At 44.5% G+C, this 21,492-nt stretch overlaps 1 protein-coding gene across 12 annotated transcripts in view; it reads right to left on the reverse strand.

Annotated features, from left to right (window-relative positions):
* Positions 1–1,737: 1,737 nt before the first annotated feature.
* LOC119464516 (CUGBP Elav-like family member 2) overlaps positions 1,738–21,492 on the reverse strand; it is a 521,231-nt gene continuing 501,476 nt past the window's right edge. For 11 of the 12 annotated variants that reach the window (XM_049655498.1, XM_049655499.1, XM_049655493.1 and 8 more), the window contains 2 exons: positions 19,644–19,825; positions 1,738–12,149 (listed from right to left, as the gene is read on the reverse strand). In XM_049655498.1, the coding sequence (XP_049511455.1) occupies positions 19,698–19,825 (128 nt within the window). In that variant the 3' untranslated portion in view covers positions 1,738–12,149; positions 19,644–19,697. The remainder of the gene's footprint in view (positions 12,150–19,643; positions 19,826–21,492) is intronic. The other variant, XM_049655491.1, reaches the window with a different exon arrangement.

The following is a 21,492-nucleotide window of genomic DNA, read 5'->3' on the forward strand; positions in this document are numbered from 1 at the left end:
GGTGGCGTATGCCACCGCCCGATATAAAGGGTTCAGCCTCATCCATCCATCCTTGGCCGCACTGCAACGCAGGAGGCACTCGTGCCGTTCTTCGCAGATCTCGCAGCGACACGTCTGCGTTGGGCAACTCCGTTGCGCTCCAGGGCCTCCAAACGCTGCTCGACGTTCTGCCGCTACTGGCGGCCACGATTTCGGCGAGGCAGGCCTCGCGAGCTTCGGCCGTCGTCCTGGCGCGGCTGGCGCGTGCTTTGACGAGACGTCGGTACTGTGCCTGGCCCGTCGATCGCGCTTGCGGTTCCTCCCTTCAGCGTCGACAGCCGTCCTTGAACGCGGCGGCATGTTGCCGTTAGGAACGGGATCGCTTTCTTGTAGGGAGGTCCGTACGATTAGATTAGAGAAATCTGGTAATTTCGTGCCGGCGAATCTTGCTTGTGAATCTGCTTTTACCTACGTACTTGAGACGAGGACGCGCTTTGCTCCGTTTGTCCCTAGCCGAGGTGCACTACGCGACCACGGATAACTACTCCGTAATAGGATCTCTCTCCTGGCGACGAGGACAAAGCATCGCCACAAATACAGTCGAACCCAGATATAACGAATTATTGTGTATAACGAACACCAGTAAAATCCCCTTGGGAAGTTTTGTATCAAATTTTTATTTTATATATCGAATTTCTAATATATCGAACTTTTTTTGTGATCCTCCAAGAATCGATATATCCGGGTTCGACTGTAAATGTTTTCTTCGCTCTCCGCTCGTGTGTCATATGACGTAGCGGTCACAGCACTGCATTCGCGATTTGGCGGTCCGTAGTTCAAGTCGCGCGTTCAACGTTTTTTTTTTCTTTTGTGGTTAAAGAATTTTCTCTGAGTAGTACTTATGCTTCACCACCAGGCGTGACACGGAGGGTATCCCTCGCCCCAGACGTTAATTCGGCGAAATTTTGGATGAATTGGCAACGAACCCAAGACGACTGGACTTCCAAATTGTGAAGCCCGCCGCAATACATCGGCGCTGGCCCTTCATTGGGGCGGAGGCAATTATTACATAAAATGAATATTTACTTTTCTCCGATTGATGAAAATGATAGCTTTTCTCTGGCTACACATGTACATATATATATGCAGTAAAACGCCGTTATAACTTAAGGGGCAAGACAGAATTGTATCAATATAATCATTATTGCGTGCACTGCAAGTTGAATCTCAGAATTTAAAGGGGAATTTCCCTTCATTATATGTCGTGTCGTTATAAGAAAGTTTTGACTGTGTGTTTGTATATATATATATATATATATATATATACATAATCATGATTTTGTGCAAAGTTTTCCTTGATCCTTTATTCATACGACCACCGTCATAAAGTGTCTGTTACTTGTACGAACCAACAATTTCACTGTCATTCCTCAAACATGCAATGATTGGAACACCACTTACCAACCCCCCATTGTGTCCTTTACTATCCGAGCAACTTTAAACATGCCCTTGAAGAGGATGTTGTGATCCGATATCTGCGTTTGTAGTATTTGATGTCCCGACAACCTTCTGTAACGCCCTACGGGCCTTGAAGGTATTGAAATAAATAAAATAAAATAAATAAATATAACAGCACTTTGCTGTTATCAAGGTAAGGCTGAGAATTTTCTTCTATGCTTGCACAGCAAGTACCAGAAGCATGCTCTTCTAGAAGAGCACACATTGAAAATGAGAAAGAAATCACACAAGACAACCAGCTTCCATTACTCTGGGTGTTTTTATTCAAATTCTCGTAAACCCGAAAGAAAAAAAAAATAGCTTCTCGGTGCAGCATTGCAGTCAGCACTGAATGAAACAGGGATGCATACACAACTCCACTATTCCAAGACATGAACAAAGAATGAGAATACTAAAGAAAAACAGGGTAGAGGGTGGACAGGGATGATACACTGTTGAGAACAGAAAAGCCAGGAGCACACGAACAAACCTATATATGCTTTTACAGCGAAAAATAAGCCTTCTTTTTTTTTTTTTCAGTGGGCCCACGATATACCACACAGTGGGCACGAGGTCAGGGCTGACGGGTCTTCCAACCCATGTATTACTTTCATTCATTACATGGGCACCAGCAAGGCGCTAGCGTGACTTTGCTTGTTACCCTAAATAAGGGAGCACAATTTACACCCTGCAAGGGGAGTGAAAGAGTCAAATGTAGGGTGCAAACCAGTGCACACCGCTGGGTGAACACTCCCTGAAGGGTGTTAACTGCGCAACCGTATTTTTTTTCTAACAAAGCGCATGTGCGCAGTCAGAAATAAGCAGTGTAACAACAAATTAAACGGCAAACATCACTTCTCGCTCTTGTAACGTAGTAGAGAAATTATGTGGACACAGAATCCCATTCAAGTACAGGCGGCAAGAAAAAATGTTGAGATGAAGTTCAAATTTCGAGGAGCAGTCTCAGAAGGCAAATGCTCTCTCCTGTGACCACTTCAGCCACGGTCACTGCTTTTATAAACATACAGAGGCATATCTTCACAAGGCTGCTGAACAAGAAATGATGAATACAACAAAGAAAGGCTGGTTACTTAGTTTCCCGTCAGCTTCCAAACAGGGGGTACACTTCGAGACACCCAAAGCTTAGCACTGCTTCACAGCATGCAACTTAGCAGACACGCTATTATTTAATGAGCATTACTGAATATATATTTTCAAACATAAGAAAAACAAAACCATGTTGAGTGAAAACTAATCCGATAAGTGTGGGTCTATGGAACCTAGAGGGGCTCGCTACAATTAAAAATTAAATGTAAAGGGGAGTCAAGCCCTGTACGAACTCTAACACTATGGTGGCGGGTTCCACCATAGTTGAAGTACACAAAACCACAGATGGTAACCTTGCTGCCACATTTGCAGTGCATCCAAAGCTATCACTACAGTGATGTGTATGGTGTTTCCAAGCTCACAATAGTATTGACAGGCCAGCGTGATCGACGCGCCATAACTCATGATTTCATAAGCGTACCAATGACAGCTGTGAAAATGGCACAAATTTGGCTCTAAAGCAGGAGACAAGGAAAGTACTACTCTGCTGGATGATGTGAAGAGATGCTTCTGCTTAATTTGCTAAAACGAAGCACCAAGGGCTGTCATACTGAAGGAACTTTAGGTGGACCCCACAACTTCTTTAACTAGAGTGATAGCAGATCAGGATTCAGCCCTGGAAGGAAATTCTGTGTCTGCAATCACTTCTGCAACTGAAGCCGTCTGCAACCAACTGGGTTTGTGCACGCACGTTTGTTGGTAAACATGCTTATGATTTCTCGGCCCAAACAATGCACACGTAATGAAAACTACAGGTCAATAAGAAAAAAAAAAGTAATAATGAAGTTTGCAGGACATGTCAAACTTCCCTGCTTCTATTGGCTGTGACTGCTTGCTATCGTCAAACAGAACAAAATAACCAATGGCTGCATAAAGGTGACATACTGATGTCAACATCACAGCTGAGATAAGAAACAATAAATCTGCACTGCGAAGTAAATCAGCAGGTTTTGCGGCTGAATCAAGGCTGTTTTGCTCAAACTTGAGAGAAAGCAGCCATGCATTCCACAAAATGCATAAACTCAATGCATTAACCTCAAAGGTAAACCTCTGGTATCGGTCTGTGTCACAGATCCCCAAGACTGCCGCCACACACAGTGGCGTCTTCATATACAAACAAAAATAAAAGCTATGTCTTTACCTTAAAGTAAGGTTCATGCTCATGGGAACTTAAGCATAAGCAGCTGCAGGGAGAAAAGGCAAAACAAGAAGAAATCAATAGTGAAAGAAAAAAAAAAAAGAAAGGAGGCCGCCTTTGAGGGCCTAACTCTTTTTTTGTCTTCAGGTACAAAAATAATCGCCTTTGCACTGTATAGAAACACATAATGCTCTCCTCCTCCGACCACGACCCTCGTATTTACTTTTTTTTACCCCTCTTATGTCTGTCTTACATTACACACACAAGTGGTAGTTTCACTTAACTGTTTTTCACACACAAATACACAGCACGATTCACAAACATGAACGGGGGTGGATTCGGGACAAGAGGGGAGCGGCAAGACATATGAAGAGGCTCTTTTGTTGTTACTTTCCTGAAGGCATATATCTCTCTATAAAGTGACTATACATCCTGTATCGATAGTCAAAAAGAAGAAAAGATCAAATGAAAAGCAATTGTATGTGCCGTCCCTCACATGTTCAATATATGTTCAATATACGAATGCACGTGTATATGTGTGTGTATGTGTGCGTGTGAGGTCGTCAAGTGGAGAAGGCTACAATGTGCTTTTCTTATGTCCATGTTTTTTTTTTTCTGGCTGTGTGATGGTCAGTATGTACTTTGGGGAACCACATCACAACTACATCAGGGCGTTCCGATACAGTCTACAAGATGTACCACTGAGATCCTCAGCAGTGCATGGAGTTGTGCAACAGCAGCATGAAAGTTTCGAGCATCAGCTGACACAACGCATTTGAACCTGAATAACTTTTCGATAAGAGTCAATGTATGCCGCCAACACAGCATGCTCGGAACCAGGAGGGCTACGCAGCAGTGAACAATTAGACAGGCGGCTCACCCAGATGATAGGCTCCGATGGGCTGACTTGTGCCAACGATGGCACCAATCAAACTCGCCAAAAGTAAACTTTGCAGACCTCTCAGATACTACGAACACAGCTTACCACAGCCCACGGACTCGACAATAGTACTTGCTTACTACACTGTGAAGCACTTTAACAAGCTCAGGAAACTTTTTCCTCCTCACACCACTGTCTTAATGCATTCAGAAGACCCAGAGAATGCGAAATGCATGCTTTTCCAAAAGCTAGTAGAATTTTTCAGCCTTAAACCACTACCCTATTCTTAGTTCCTTTTCCTTTGTATCACCCTCAACTTTATTACAAGTGTTGCATGCCTGTAGCTGTTCCTTGTGTTTAGTACTTCGTCATGCAAAAGAAATCCTAGTTCCAAGCGTGCTTGATATATGTTCTTGTGATGTCGCCAAAAGGAAAGGCTGCATTAAAAGCTCCACTGTGCCATCCTTTACACTGGGCCATGTCACATTGTATAAGGACAGCTTGACCAGAAAGTGAGCCAACATGTTGTACAAACCTTTTGTCTCGATACTTACAAAAATGAAAAAAATAAACTGGTCACAAACAAAAATGCTAAAGCAATGTTCTTGATGTTGACTACATTAAAGTCTCATTACAATGACGTCATTTTGGAAAGAAGTGATCAAAAGAAATTGAAAGAATAAAAAAACATTTTGGACAAACCCAAGCGCCAAAGTGATAAAGACGGCACGCTGAACCGACACTTAAAGCTAATAAATTAATTTAACACCGATGCAGGGGGACAACAGCAAGGCAGGACGACTTGGGAGAGAGGCCACAGTTAGACCGACAAGAGTTGATTTTTTTTTCTTTCACAGAACTGGGTTTTTGACCACCACATCACGGGCCCATTCTCACAAAAAACACTGGGGGCCCAGACAACAAACAAAGACGGTGAACGGCACACGTCACACGAAAATCGTCAAATACTTTTTCCTCGGTTGTGTGTGCAGGGCCGTCTGCATCAGCATGCACACACATAAAAACAGTGACATTAATATCTCTCTCTCTCACATCTGTTTTTGGTTTCTTGTGTCTCAAGCATTTGGCACAAATATATATACTTCTTGCACGTTCACCAGGGAACCAGACACGGTGCGACAAAGGCGGTGATATTGTGTCCCATTGTCAAAGGGTCTCCTTACACATGAAGCAGGAGGCTCGTTTTGCTGTTCTCGACTTGTTACGCATCGTTCATTACATGCTACCGCTGACTGACACTGCCTTGGTCATTCTTGTGAACAGTGTGGCAAGGTAAGAAAAAAGCGCGTTACCAAGTACTGCCTGTGCTCTGCACCTATAGGTGCAGATTTACAGCGCCAAATCAATCCTGACTACCAGTCACCTGCAACGCCAGCAGCACGAATTGGACCAACAAAGATCTCGGGAACTGTCCAGCTACTAGCCACTAACTGACTCTGAAATATTGTACACCCTTTGGGCTGTGATTTTGTGACATGACAATTCACATTAAGGTGGTGGTCCTACTCCGGCGGCACGAGCCCCCCGTTTTCATTACTTTTGGAGCAACCGTGGCGGCTCTTCTACTTGGGATATAAAGTGCTGGTATATACCATGAAAAAGCCTAATTCGTGCAGATTCCAACTATATATTATATAATGAAATTTATGAATGTGATCTAGAAATAAATGTTCAAGAACAAGCATGAAATACGTGGTTTTTGCGAACTGTGTCTCAGTTGTGACCATATTTAGGAGAAACTACCGCATGTACTGCAATGCGGCTTGCACTGTAGCTTTAGGACATACTTATCTGTTTCCTAGACGAGGGGAAATAATTTTGAATTTTTACTTTTTGCATAATTTGCTTTTGAAGATTGCCAAATATCGCAAACTTCTCTTGCAAACGGCCCGGCAACTACACGCTCAAGGAAGCAAAATTTTGGAAACGTTAGAGTTCAAGGAATTTCCATCTAGTATGCAAAATTTCATTCATGTACCTTTATTAGTTTTCCTAATAATGCGGCCGAAATTAAGCAATATTTAGAATTCTGGTTTTACTTTTGCCCATTTTTGCGGGAAGGTACTAAAGCTACGAAGCTGCGGTTTAAAACTAATGAAGGTACATGAATGAAATTTTGCGTCCTAAATGTACATTCCTTGAAATCTAATTTATCCAAAATTTAGCTTCCTTGAGCGTGTAGTTATCGGGCTGTTTACAACGCAAGTTTGCGATATTTGGCAATCCTCAAAAGCAAATTATCCAAAAAGTAAAAATTCTAAATTATTTTGCTGCGTTTAGGAAACGGATAAATATGTCCTAAAGCTACAGTGCAAGCCGCAATGCAGCACATGTGGTAGTTTCTCCTAAATAGGGTCACAATTGAGACACAGTTCGCAAAAACCATGTATCTCATGCTTGTTCTTGAACATTTATTTCGAAATCACATGAAAAAATTGCTCTATATTATATATAGTTGGAATCTACAAGAATTAAGCTTTGTTATGGTATATACGACAACTTTATATGCTAAGTAGAAGAGCCGCCACGCTTGCTCCAAAAGTACTGAAAACGGGGGGCTCGTGCCGCCGGAGTAGGACCACCACCTTAACCTTGTACGCATTACCTTTCTTTCAGCCCTTTCCTGCCACGAATGACGCAGTATGTCTATATGCTCATGCAGAAAAATACGGGATGCGTTAATGCAGACGAAATAAACTACTACAGCTGAAAAAAATCACATCCTAAAGGGTGTACAAGTGCGATGCACACAATTTACAACCCAAATAGGCCCGTTGCACACTCTAAAGGGTGCTAAATTATAAGAATGAAGTTAATTAAGCCATTTAAGGAGTGCTCGCCAAATTATCCAGCTCAATAGTACTCTTAAGGAGCCTAAAGCAAAGTAGTGAGTTTTTGATATCTGTGCATACTGCATTGTAAGGACCGTTCTATTGTTATGGGATGACTTTCAGGTTGGTGGGAAGCAGCATTTGCCAGATTTCTAATAAATGATCACAAAAGCCAGCGTCTTCCTAAGCTGTAGCCACATGCTTAAGAATGGGCAATTGTCACTCTTATTTTTTTTAAATCAAAGTTTCCTGCTGCATAAAAAAGTGTTGCGTCTTCAAGCACCTGCTCAGCTCCTTGACAATACACCATGCCTTGTGGCATTCTTGTGAGGCAGCTATTGAATGCAACATTTCTTTATCAGATGAATGAGGAAGAAAGTCGGCATTCCTCTCTGAAATGCTGATCGGTACGTGCCAATCTTGCTGGCAAAGCAGCGATAGCAGACAGGATTTTGGCGGGAGGGCACGTACTGTCAAGAATTTGACACCCTTTGTGGTGTGGTTTAAGTCTCAGAGAAATTGCCGCCATCTTGTCAGATGACCTTATCTTTCATTTACCTGCAGTCTACTTGGCTTTCCTGGCAATATAACGCTACACATGAGCATTACTTCACTGAAAGGAAGGTGTGAACGTGGTGATTACCATGCAGCAAATGTGCACCAAAAATGGGGTAATATCATGGACAGTACTGTAGTGAGATTCCAGGACAGTTTAGACACGTTGATCCCTTATCAAGCCGTAGCAGACGATACTAGCCATGACAGACGACAAGGCAAAAGTCAGTTTTCAAGAACGTACAATAGTCCAATGAATGATGCATCAACATTACAGCTGTACAGATTTTGTACATATGCAAAGTAAATCAAGAGCTTCGAAGACTAGCTAGCCAAGTGTCATCACCCAGCTAGCTTACAGTGCATTTGACGTACAGATTTATCAGTTCATGCAACAAATTAAAGTGCTAACTAGAGCTCTTCTGTAAATGCATTTTGAGACGTGCCAAGCAGTAAATTTAAAGGTAATAGCGATTCTCTTGAAAGAAATGAGAAATCTACAAATCTTGAAACTTCGATCTACCCACTAGAGACTTGCATAATGGAACAATGAGTGTTCAATTCATTTCAGTCTGCTGCGGGCACAAGAAAATGCTTTAGGCATATTTAAACTATAAATCACCTTCATTTTAAGCTTTGCTAACATAAAAAGTGCAGAATGTACTAACTTTCTAAATAAATCTTCTATAAAGAAAGGAGCATTTAAAGCCTCTGAAATGGCACCAAAACATGAACAGAAAAAAAAAAAATTCCAAGTGCTGATGTGTTCATGCAGCCCAATTCTGTCAGACAACAAACCATAATTCTGACAAACACCGAAAAGCTGAAAGAAACATGAAAAAACAGAAAATGGGGGCAGAAAATTGCAACTGGCCAAACAGAAATGGGACAAAAATAATACAAAAACTACTATATTACATTGTTACTAAGGGTTACCATTATGCATACCCTGACTGAGAATGTGAAAAGGGGAAGTACAGCTCACACGCAGTACACTTCAAAAAAAAAAAAAAAAAATTGCAACCACAAACTACACGAGAACAAAAAATACTTGGAGAAAGAACAAGAGTGCAATCAATTGACAAGAGTCAATCCAAAAATATGAAGGGAGACAGAAATGTCAAGCACAAAAGAAACATGATTACACAACACCAACCACATAAGGAAAAAAAAAAAAAAAGACTTTTTTAGTTAACCGTCACGTGCCACAAACACCGCCACACGTGTATCAGATAAACCTTGTAATCCTTCTATCATGACAACCACACACCATAGAGGTAAAAAAAGGCAACAAAAATAAACGACAAAGAAAATTTGGAAACGCTTTTTGTCAAACAACACAGCTTGGCTGGACACGTCTCTAGGCAAAGCAAAACACACATACTAAAGGGAACATATCTGCCAGGTGCTGTCTGCTGCAAGCGTTCGTTTTATCAGCTTCTTGTGTCATCATATCTAGCTCAAGTTGCCACACGGACACGCCACACCACCCCTTGACTTTGTCAACATTAGACATTGAAAACAATACAAAACGTTCATAACACCTCGGAACTGCGCGTGTCAAGAAACAGCTCCTCTCTTTGTTTTCTGGCAGGTCCCAAGACAACTTCTTAGACAAGAACGGAAAAAAAAAATACACAGACGGCAACTACGACTTACTTTAGTGTGCCGCCGTTTACACTTTGCACTGTTTTCCACATTTTACAAGAAAGGACAAAGAGAAATCTCACCCTGAAGTCATTCCTGGCAACAAAAAGCTGCGACGGAACCTGTTTTACACACACAGTACGCACGTTCATCGAAAGACAACACAGACCAATGGAGCGGCACCTGCATTCACCAACACTGCACAGACCCACAGGGCCCAGGAAGTGGTCCATGGTTTGGCGTCTGGTAAAAGGAAAGCTGCAGCATGCAGTCTTCACTAAAGTACACAGGCCATGAAGTGGGTAAATGTATTACTCACTGAACTTTGTAGTGGGCGGCACTTGCCTGACTCTTAAGTGTAGATTCATGCGACAGACTACATCACTGATCCGGTCCACAGATGGCGTGTTCATCAGCACCGGATTACTACAATGGCAACAAGCTGCTTGTACAGTGATTTCACGATGCCGTGCAACGTCATGCTCGGTCTGCAGATTGAATCACTGATTTGGTCTGCTGCCTGAATCTACATTAGGTGGCAAGCAGGTGCGGTGTATCCTCGAGTCTCATGTTCGCGAGATTTTCAAGGACTCGGCAGTGGCTATGCCAAAGTAGGCAGCTGACAGTGCTACTGGCATTGTGCCAATCTTGCCATCTTTCCACAGTGCCAGCAGCACTCTCAGCCGTATACCTTGACACAGCAATTGCCAAGTCACACAATATCCCCCGAAAGGTGATCGTATACCCAAAAGTGATTGCTCGAGAGTACCACCCCAGAAGGTGCACACTTGATGTATTTATGGCATGGCATTGTGCGATGTGAGCACGTCTATTCTCACACTGAGAGAAGACAGCTTTGTTATCCTGGCTGAAGCATGTTTTGTGTGGACTAGACATACCGATGTCATGCGTTGCGAGGCAGAAAATACATCAAAAATATGTTCCATGCCGCCCTCACTTTAGAGCTGTAAGACCTGGAGAATATGAGGACAATCCTTGCTGACGATGTGACAGCCACGGCATTTATGGTAGCCCCTCTACACGTGCAAGTGGAGATTCCATTTACACGTTCAGCTATCGGCTGACGACATATGTTACATAATATGGTACAGAATTGGCAAACAAGGAAAAACAAGGAACGGATAATGATACATGCTGAGCTGTCCCTTCTTGCCTCCTTGTCTGGCCACCACCATTTCAAGTGTCCACAGTGTAGAAAGTCTAACCGAGCAAATGTTTCATGGCCTGCCTATCTGACGACTATGAATTGCCAGTTAATGGCTGATAAACCAAACGAGATTTTGTGCGAGCCAAACCATGACGACACAGACCAGTTCGTGAGTTGCTTGCCCCGGGCAGTTGGTCCAGTTTCAACACAAGCACAGCTCTGCAGCACAGACTACTAAGCTGCAGGCACAAGCTCTTTAAGCTCGTACGACAGTCCACATGCACACAGTGGTGTACGTCACACCAAGATACGATGCGGCAGTGTGCGGTGTTGTCGTACGACTACAAGTACAATGCAGGGCGGCTGCTACATAAAATGGCAGTATGTGTTTATGAATCAAAGTTTTACTTGTACAAGACCCTAGCTTAATGGTTGTGCAGATATGGCTTTGCACACTCCTTGTCTAGTTCATTATTCACAGAGTGGCTAAATTTCAGTGAGCCAGTGAAAACAGGAACACACTCCCAATGCACGCTACTGTCTGCACCCAAACAACACAGATCAACACTACAAAACAGAGGACAACATGTGGCTTATGCAACACGCTCCGGCCAGGCCTGCCGGTTTCATTAATACAATCTGGACGTTGAAGGACCAACTGCCGAGGGAAAGCTTCCCTGTAGGCCTATGCTCGACTGAGAACAAGATCTAGCCGAGGATTGGGAAAGAAACAGCAGCAAAAAAAAAAGCGATAAAGAGGGGGTCAAGCTCTCTCCTGTTCCCTTCCTTTGTCAGTTGTGCAAACGCTAACAAAACATGTCGACCAGACATTGTAGAAAGAAAAAAAAAAAAAAAAGAAAAATGACAAACAATGAACAGCAACATGCCACAGCGCAACACAATGCACTTTCTCTGTCTCAGAGGAGAGTCCTTCGTCTCAACGTCTCTCTCTCGTCCGCCTGCTCTTCGAAGGCGAGAGGAAGGGACACAGTGGGTGGGAGGCATTGTGTCGTCGTGGCACTGCTGACAAAAGGGAGGGAGAGGGAAAAAAAGAGAGAGAGAGAAGCACAGGAAACCGGTGACAGTCTCGTGGTCGTTTTCTCTTTCTTTCTTTCACTCTCGGCCTCTCGCTGTGTTTCTTCCCTTTTTTTTCGCATCCTCTTTACCGCTCGCTCATCGCTGCTTCGTAAAAAAGTCTGCCAGAGGCCCGCGCACACTGGGAGGGTACGAGAAGGGTGTTGCTGTTGTAGTGCTGGCGTGCGTACGCATGTGCAGGCTTAAGCCCAGGACTGCTCACGTGACACAGGACAGGAGACAACGAACGTTCTAAAAGAGAACAGGAGGTAAAAAAGAGAGAGAGGGGGGAGACAGCAGAGATGAAGCCATTGGGAAGTGGGAGGGAGGGGGCAAAAAGAAGCAAAGCACAACTGTTAGGGAGCACCCACACACGGGAATGACACATTTGGAAGGGGGCCTACGAAGCCGAGGTGAGCAGGCCTCGCCGGGGTTTTCAAGTGCGACACGAACTCTGAGGAAATACGAAAGGTGGAGCCACGCTCACGAAAGCGCCACTTGTGTCCACTTGAAAAGGGCACAAATCTACAGAAGAAAGCTTCCCAATTGTGAAAAACTGTGATGATTTCCCTTTTTCACTTCTGTCCTACTTCCTTTACCTTTCTTTTATTGCAACTTTCCTCCTTCTTTTCTATTCCCTTACCCTGTTATCTTTCTTGCAGCTACAGGACAGTTCAAGTCTCCACCGGAAAGTGAGGCAGTTATGATCCTTGCAGCCCTTCTCTGTTTCCCTTTTTTTGTCTGTATAAGCACACTAAACCAGTGTGCTAGTAAAACTTGACTTTTTGTTCTGATTTCAGTTGCGATGCGCTCTCTCCAAGGTGACCGCATTGGATTGCCTTGTGCTTTCGCGATACATTCAGGTGGATGCCAACACTACTTCTTCCCCTTGGTAGCCGTTATCTTATGTCACCAGCTGTTATGTGGGTACATGCAGGGTCAACAACACTGCCAACTTCCTACTCTAGCGGGCCACGTCTCTACATTTAGCCCCGTATTCAGAAATGTGCGTTAACTTGAAGCCACAACTTGACTTGGTTGATGCACCTTTCTGGACATGCGTGTGCAATGTTAGCGGTGGCCACAAGGCAGTACGGGAGCGCTGGCGGTCGCTGGAGACTCGCCTATTTGCCTTGCCTGTAGCGTCCGAGCCACACGTGGCCTGGCACTCCGTTCTCCCACAATGCCTTGCGCCTAATCACCAGTGGAGGGAAAGGCGAGTTTCCGGCACCTTCCCGGCACTCTGACTTTCCATACTGCCTTGCGGCTGCCGCTGACGGAGCGTGCGGATTTCTGGAAAGGCCCATTCTGGCTCAAGATAATGCCTGAAAGGAATGCTCCCAAGATGCTCTTTGCCTTTCTTTGGGTGCGTTCACGTTAAGTGTTGTCTTGAGCTGGACTTGACTAAGTCAAGCATAGGCTTCAATTTAAGGCGCCTTTCTGAATACAGGGTTTAGTCTGAGCATGGGTATACATCCTTTAAATTGCAGCAAGCTCACATCAATTTGCCATCTACAGAAAGTTCTAAAAATGCAGTGTACAAAGTGCTGCGACAGCAGAGACAGGAGGCAGTGCCAGAATCTAAGTTCCAGATGGCAGAAAGGCCAGAAGTCCATCAGATCTCTTCTGAAGGCAATCAAAGGAATGAAAAGGAGCTTAGCTATAAACTACACCCACTCAGCACAGGCTTCAGAAAGTTCTTGTAAAAACCACGAGTGCAGAAATTCTGACAGAAGTCTTGAATAAGTCATGATCCTCTGCGTACTTGTATCCACTGCGAAACAAAGATATCTCTCCGCAATCTCTAATTACCCTTGTCTTGCATCAATGCCTGAAAATTTCCTAATTTCATCATATCACCTAGATCTCTGTTGTCCTGGACATAGCCAGTCCAGCTCCACTTATTCTTCTTAATGTCAACTAGAATGTCTGCTACCACACTGCTGTCTTTGTCTCTTAACATTACACATAAAAGTCTTCCTTCCATCCCTCATTGGGCAGTCTTTAGCTTCTTGACCAGAAAAAGCCTGATGACAACCTCCACTAAAACCCAGCCAAATGCCAGTAAGTGCTGGGCTTGCCGAAGGTTTGTTACTGGAACTTGAAACCCCAAACAAATGCAAAAACATGTCCGGCAAGTGCACCGATTTAGGCACGCTTTGCACAGGCAAACAAAGCCTAACAATGTAATTCAAGAAATGGACCCAGTAACCCGAGCCGTCTGCTCACCTCTGCTTCTGACCTGCACAGTCACTAGAAACAATGGGCTTTGCACAAAAAAGGAGGACTACACAATGCCCCATGGCAGTTTTAAAGACACAAAAATTGGGTACCATGGTAACAGATACAAAATGGGCACAGTACATTTTACTGGTGGCAGTTCCATGCTTGAACTCAAGAGGTAACCACAAGCAACAAGTTTATATGTATTTTCTACATGGCACTGCTCAACATCACGGCATCCAGTTCATGGTGTGCAATGCCCACTCAGTAGTACCGCCCAAAATGCACTACGTGTGCTCACTTGTTAAAGTTGTATGCATTCTGTGTTGACAACAGCTCAGTAACTGTGCACCGATGCTGACGCAGCAGGTCGAAAATACTTTGAAAATGCATTTGTTGTGGTTGCTGCTTTATGGTGTCTGCTTCACATCACGGGTGCCTAACATTTAAGCACTACTTGAAACCACCAACAGACAGCTGGATTTTTTCTAGCTGCACTAGTTTTTCAGGGAAGACACCATGCATACGGTAAACCTTCGCTTATGCAGTCAACTTCCATTAATTCGACCTGACGGGACCAATGAAACTGATCTAATTATTCAGCGGGTCGAATTAAGAAGATGCAGAAAAAACGTCAAATCACACCACTAATTCACTTGGCAGTATTTGCCCGATTCTAACATGCCCCCGAATAAAATGTGTACGTGCTTTCTACATGTTTAAAGTTGAAAACTAATGCAGGGATAGCATTGAAGCTACTAAGCAGAGTAGAAATTCAGCGCGCATCTGATTTCTTGGCAAGAAATATGGGCAAAGGTCTAATATCTGTTGCACAGTGGCAGCCATTTTTTGTCCCCCTAAGGTCAGCTTCCCCACACGGTATTTTAAAGTCGGCTTCGCCGCGACACATCTGTGTTATGCGTCAAAGCATACGAGTGCAACGAATGCAGTCTTCGACCCAGTTTTCATGGGGGGAAAATAAAATAATTAAAGAAAAGCCACGCATTAGAATCGGTTAAACACCTTCACCAGACATTGTGAGCTACCATTATTGCTTGAAAATCTTCCTAGGGCAGGCTGGCAACAGGCGTTTTTGACGGGAGATGACGTGTGTTCAATGCATTCACTGTCGCTTGAAGCTATGCCAAGACAGACATTGCAAGTAAAGAGGTCCCTTGGGGGCCATCATAGGGGCCAGGCTCGTGCAGGCTGACTGGTCAAGTTCAAATAATCCGGTGAAGGTTAATGTTAAGATTCAAATGAAGGAAGTTTGGGCCCATAGAAATGCATGGGTGCTGGCCGGGCCTTTGTAGTCACGATCGAATTAACTGTAAAATCCAATTAAACAGAGTTAGTCTGCTGTATATCCTACGAGCATGGTAGCCTCGACTGAATTCTTGTGCTCTCCTTGACAAAAGCACCACAAATACCTCGACGATGAGGCCAAAGAATTTGTAATAGTGAATGGTGGCAGCCTTTGGCAGTTCCATAGTGGACTCCAGATACACCCACCCCCTAAACGACGGTCAGGCTGAAAATAGAGCGCTAAATGTTCACTACTAAAAACACCACGATGCCTGGAAGTGGCTTTCAGGAGAGTCTTCAAACTAGCTGCTGCAGCTGGGTAGTATTTACGAAAGCTCGCATGATTTATGTGACAATCGATGGCCGGTGCAAGATGATGAACCATGCCAGCATGAATAACAAAATCATAAAATAAAATCAAGCCTTGGTTAATGAACAGTGATATATAAGAAATTATAGGATACATCAAAGTTAATCTAAATTTTGGTTGGCCTTGCTTTATTTCAATTAGTCGCTATAATGAAAGTGAGAATGCGAGAACTGAGGTAGTATTAGTCTCTGTTAAAGAAGTTTTTTATTTGCATGTAATTCAAAATTTATAACCCAGCAGCGAGAACAGTTGAGGAGCATTTGCACATATCAATTAGAATGCACACTTCTACAGGCACAAGTTGTCTAACGAACAAAAATACGAGTTTGGGCTCTTGCACCTCCTGAAAACTGTAGAGCTTGTCTCAAGCAAAGGCTTTGTTAGCCTTTTGCTTGAGATGAGCTCACCGGTGAGCTGACAGGCCACTGACCGATAACAGAGACAACTTGTTCTGGGAAACATGCCTATTCCTCGTTAAAGCCAACTCACCAAGAAACAAGGGGTTTGAATTGGTCTTGAAACATCACTCTGTTTTTATGTCAATGGTCAGGAGCCATGTAATTGCTTGCAGATTATGAGCAGAGATGTCACACAGATTCCTCGAAACAATGTTTTGCATAGTCAGCTACCGGGGCTTTGAAACGCGATGAAATGGCAGGAGGTTAAAGTCACCTCTAAGTGAAGTGTGCCACCTTTGAAAATGTCAAACAGCACTGTGCCTTAAAGTGGCAATAAAGAAGAAAGAATCTAGGCTAAGTTGGTAAATTGCATTTCTGAAATACTACCAGAAAAATTAATCTTAATATGAGCGGAAGTGTTGGTGGCAGGCCAGAAAAAAGGCAAGAACAGCTTTAAATGTTTTCGCATCTTAAATTCAAACAAGCCTTAAATTCCTGCTCTGGCTCCTCATGATGCCATGAGATTTGGACAGTGTTTGCTAGGAACCAGTTAACAGTCCATCAATAAAGGATTATGTTGCATTCTAAAGGAATCTACCTGGTGGCTTTTGAGAACTTTCTCTGGACAAAAGTGGCAAAAATATGCAAAAATACTTGGAGATCCATGACATCAAACTGACGTACCTATGTCGCAATTTGGGGGGCGACATATGAAAAAAAAAAAAAAAAAGAAGCTTGGTGTTCATTCTCTGCGCTAACAACCACCTTTTTTTTCTGCCATACAAGTGCAAATTGGATCTTGACAAAATACTTCACCTGACTAAACTAACTGTGTTGTTCTTCAGCGTTACTTTAGTAAAACTACAGAGGAACTGATACTGAAGTCTCATTCAACTTAACGATATACCGTATATGTTACATCGTGTAATCATTATACAGTGTAGACCGCTTATAACGTAAGTCGCCGGAGTCGCGAATATCCGCACTAGAAGCGGTACCGCACTATAACCAAAGCAACAATTTTCAAGGCCCGCACATATGCAAAACATGTGCACCGAGCCGCCACGCGCATGCGACAGTCGAGGAATGCGGCTAGAATGTTTGCATTCAATTTACAGTCGAATCTCGTTAATTTGAACTAAATCATGCAGCGGTGCCTCCGACCGGCATTGCTCCGGCACCGCCATAGAGTAAAAGCTTAGGGGAGACCCCTCAATGTCGCACGCGAACGAAAAAAAAAAAAAAGAAAGAAAAAAAAAATGTGGCGGAAATTTCACCCTCTGAAATGGCAAAGTCGCCGATTCTGCATTGCGCCGGAACATGCGTGTACGTGCTGACGTCTCAGCCACGCTACCGTAGCCACGCGTAGAAAATGGCAGTGAATCCTTCTTTCTCCTTTATGCTTCCTCTACTTTCTAGTCACGTGTTGACCTTGCACGCTGCGGCTACGGCGCAGAGGGAAGCAGCGGCACTGCCCACGCCGGCAAATGCCCGCTTCCCGATAACGGCAGAAAACGAAACTTCGGGAAGCTGGCGCCGGGCCGGCTGGAGCGGCCGCTCCAGCCGGCCCGGCGAGCACCCTGCACGGCGTCGGGTGCGCACGGTGGCAGTCCAGTCGAAAGTGAGGGAGCTACGAGGGAGGGCGAGGGGAGCCACCGAAGTAGCGGAGTTGCCGAGGCGAAATCCGCTTCCCTGCCGCCCTCCTCCCTCACATTCCACGGTCTCCGCATGTACCCTTTGCCGTGCCGTGCTGGCGCAGCCCGCTCCCTGAAGTTTCGTTTACTGCCGTTATCGTGAAGCGAGCGTTGGCTAGCATTGGCAGTTTCGTAGCCCTCGCTCGCTATGCGCGCCGTGATATTTCACGACTCGCACTCAAGATTCTAGTTTCAGCCTCACTGGCTGTTCGTTCGCACCACGTGCCCTTCTCCTCCACTTCGTCTCTCTTTCTTCCTCGAGCACTCCTTGGGGCGCCCGTTTGAGGGGAGCGTTCGCCATCTCCGCTGACTTCCGTACTGCCAGGCAGCCGCACTGTAACCAGTATTTAGTTTCCCGTAACTTCACTATAAGCGATACGTGTATACACGGAGTGCTATGGGAAAATTAACGGGAGTCTGAAAAGACCGCACTATATCGGGTCCTGCACTATAAGCGGTTACGTTATAAGTGGTCTATACTGTAATGTACATTCGAATTCCCACTAGATATGGGAGAGAAAATTTTAGATTTACTTCGTTATATCCGATCATCAGGTTCGGCTGTACGTCGACTGCGAGAGTGCTGCTTGGCACATGTTATAGCATAACCTTAGCGAAATTTACGAAGCCCTTTGCGCTGACAGAAATGGTGACCCATGCATGACTGTGCCTTCAGGGCTGATTTGCCAACGAACTTAGAATATCTTTTTTGTGTACGAGTGGTGCCAATTTCTTGATTTGTATTTAGAATGCTCCTTTCCTTTTCTTCCCTTTTCCTTCCTCCTGGAACCTTTATAGCATAGTATTGCCTTGTGTGCAATGAAGTTTGGCTGACAGCCTATGGTCCATGCCTTATGTTTGTCCCATCTCTCAGCAGTTACAGTCAAGGAACAGTGCGAAAAGCAAGGACGTGAAGAAGAAACCTACAAAACAGTGCTGGCTATCAAACGAAGCTACGGTGGTATGTCTATGCTTTATGCTTTTATCTCCACCAATGTTGTGTATTGTCCTATACAGTGGATGCTCATTAAATGGAACCTCAAGGGACCAGGTAAATAAGTTCCACTTATCAGGAGTCCCACTTACTAAGAGATGGACCTCAAAGGTACATAAGATGTTTTTTGAAAGGGCCCGATACCTTATTGCAAACAACAGATTATAGGTGTAATAGATTTGATTACAAAGCTGCTTCTTACGGAGTTTCTATTTGCACGCAGCCCCCCCCTAACCAGCGCCTCCTATTTTTTCAATGCCAGTGCAATCACTCGCTCCGCAATGGGAGCTGTTGCTGCGCCTTAGTTCAGTGAGTTGCCGCAATATGACGCTAACCAGAGGGTACGTCTGCTTGCGTCACACGTGCATCTGAGCGCGCGCCACTGCTGTTCTGGAGGAGATGCAGTAGACGCTTCACGCGTCTGTCGGGATTGTCTCCTCCGACTTCCGTCGTGAGGCGCCACCCAGAGGGTACTCTCCCCCACAACCGTAAAGCAGGCGCGAATGCTAGCCGACGGAGGAGAGCAGGAAAGGGCGATCGGAAAGGGTGGTGAACCGTTAGACCGGCCACATCTGGCTGGCATTGAAAAATGAGAGGAGGCGCTGGTCTAACCAACCAAGCAAGGCAACCAACCACCATATGTCATTTGGCTTCACATGGTTGTTACTCACGAAAAATCAGGAACCTTGATTGACTTCATTCCTCTCACCCTTTTACACACACAGCCTACAAGCAGAGAGAGACAGGGGGGGAGAGACTTACCCAGGCAATTCCTGGTGTCCGCCTCGAGTCAAGGGGGTGGGGGAGGTCATCGTCTCAGTAGGGCTTGCTGGCGTCTTTCGACCGCTTGAGCTGCACTTTGAGTCGCTTGGTGCCGATCTGGAAGCCGTTCATCGCCTGAATGGCCGCCTGCGCGCTTAGCGAGTTGTCGTAGCTCACAAAACCTGCAGGACAGAGCCCAGTGGTGAGGAGATTAATGCAGGCTGGTCATTGCGCGAGACCAGAGAAGCAAACTGGAACGCTCGTTTTAAGGTACTACAACAGACAGGGTTGGCAGAGAACAACTGACTCAGAATGCAAGCACAGTTCAAGGATTTCAAGGTGCCTAAGACTAACATTCAAGGAGGAAGAGGAAACAAACATTTTTCGTACACATATACTGAAAAATAGTGAACTCTCCTTTTTAGGTGAAATTTCTTGCAGCTGCCGAGTTGGGCAGACGCTTCAAGCTCTGCAGGTGACTTTTTAAAGTTGTCTTTCCCATTGTAATGATGTCGATCGCTTCATGGCATGATGGTTAAGTGAGATCAGACTTCTGCCAGGAATACCCGTCGTGTTAAAGCCAAATGGCTGAAAGTTGCTTTCCGCCATGTATTTCTAGACCCTAGGGCTAGAAAATGGAGCCATGATGGCTGCGGTGTGAATTTGCAAGCAAGAAAACAAAAGCGTGGCACGGTGTGGTCGCTTTATCTGGCTTTGTCTAGCTCTGCAATGGCAATGGTGATCTAAACAAGCCTGTCTTTGGTGGCTGTGGATACACCACACTGCAATCATTTAGCGACACTCTCAAAACAAATTAGCTAGGATTGTTTTCTATCTAGGCTACGCCACTGACAGTGGTTGCGGCATAGCCCCTATGCAGAGTTTGTTACTTTGAATGCTCAAAAGCTGCCCCAAACCTCAGTTTTCAAGGAATTCAAGAAGCACATTTATTTTCAAGGAGATTTAAGGGGCCCCCTTGAATCTCTTTCACAAAATTCAAGGGTTTTCAAGGATTTCAAGGTTAGATAGGACAAATAGCTGCCGCTTCTCATGTGAGGCAAAGTTCAGAAACTGGGCAGTCGGTCTAAAAGCAAGATGTGTGGATGAGCAAAATGAAAAACAATCATCACTGTACACAGCTGATTTGAGCCCACTGTGTAACGGAGGCCTCCCCCAGAGATCTCCAATTACCCATTTTGCATCAGCCAAACCCATCCACACATGCAAACTTCGTGATCCCCTCGCACCCCGTGATTTTCAGCTGTCCTCAACTGTGTTTCACTTCGCTTGGTGCCCATTCTAGCAGAGGATCACTTATCTGCTCTATGAATTACATGATGTGCCCAATTTCACTTCATTTTTCGTAATCTCAATTATAAATTATCTGCCTGCCTTTGCTATCTAATTTATACTGCTGTCTTTCCATCCTGTAAAGTCATGCTTATAATCGACTGTTCTGTCGCTCATAGCACACTTCCTAGCTTCCGCTCCAGTTACTCTGTTATCGTCCAAGTTATGGCCTCACAGGTAGTAATATGAAACGCAAATCAGGAAAAGAAAATTTGCAGACAAATAAAAAATGAGATGGAGCACATTTGGCAGGTACTCTCAAGTCGCAAACCAATATCCTTGAAAACTATTCGTTATATCAAGAATGAGCCTGCAATGCATTTACCAGCATACTGTTGGCCCTGCACTTGTGAGCCTATGCTTCCGGATAGCCCAATTCTCTGCTTAAGACTGAAAAGCCGCTTGCGCGAGAATTGATGGAAACATTTCATATCAAAAAGAATGAGAAGGCTTGCACAGCGAGACATCTGTCATGTTGTGCAGGGGTTAGCAAATATTT

This window comes from Dermacentor silvarum, chromosome 9 (genome assembly GCF_013339745.2).
Source record: "Dermacentor silvarum isolate Dsil-2018 chromosome 9, BIME_Dsil_1.4, whole genome shotgun sequence".
Classification (NCBI taxonomy): Eukaryota; Metazoa; Arthropoda; class Arachnida; order Ixodida; family Ixodidae; genus Dermacentor; species Dermacentor silvarum.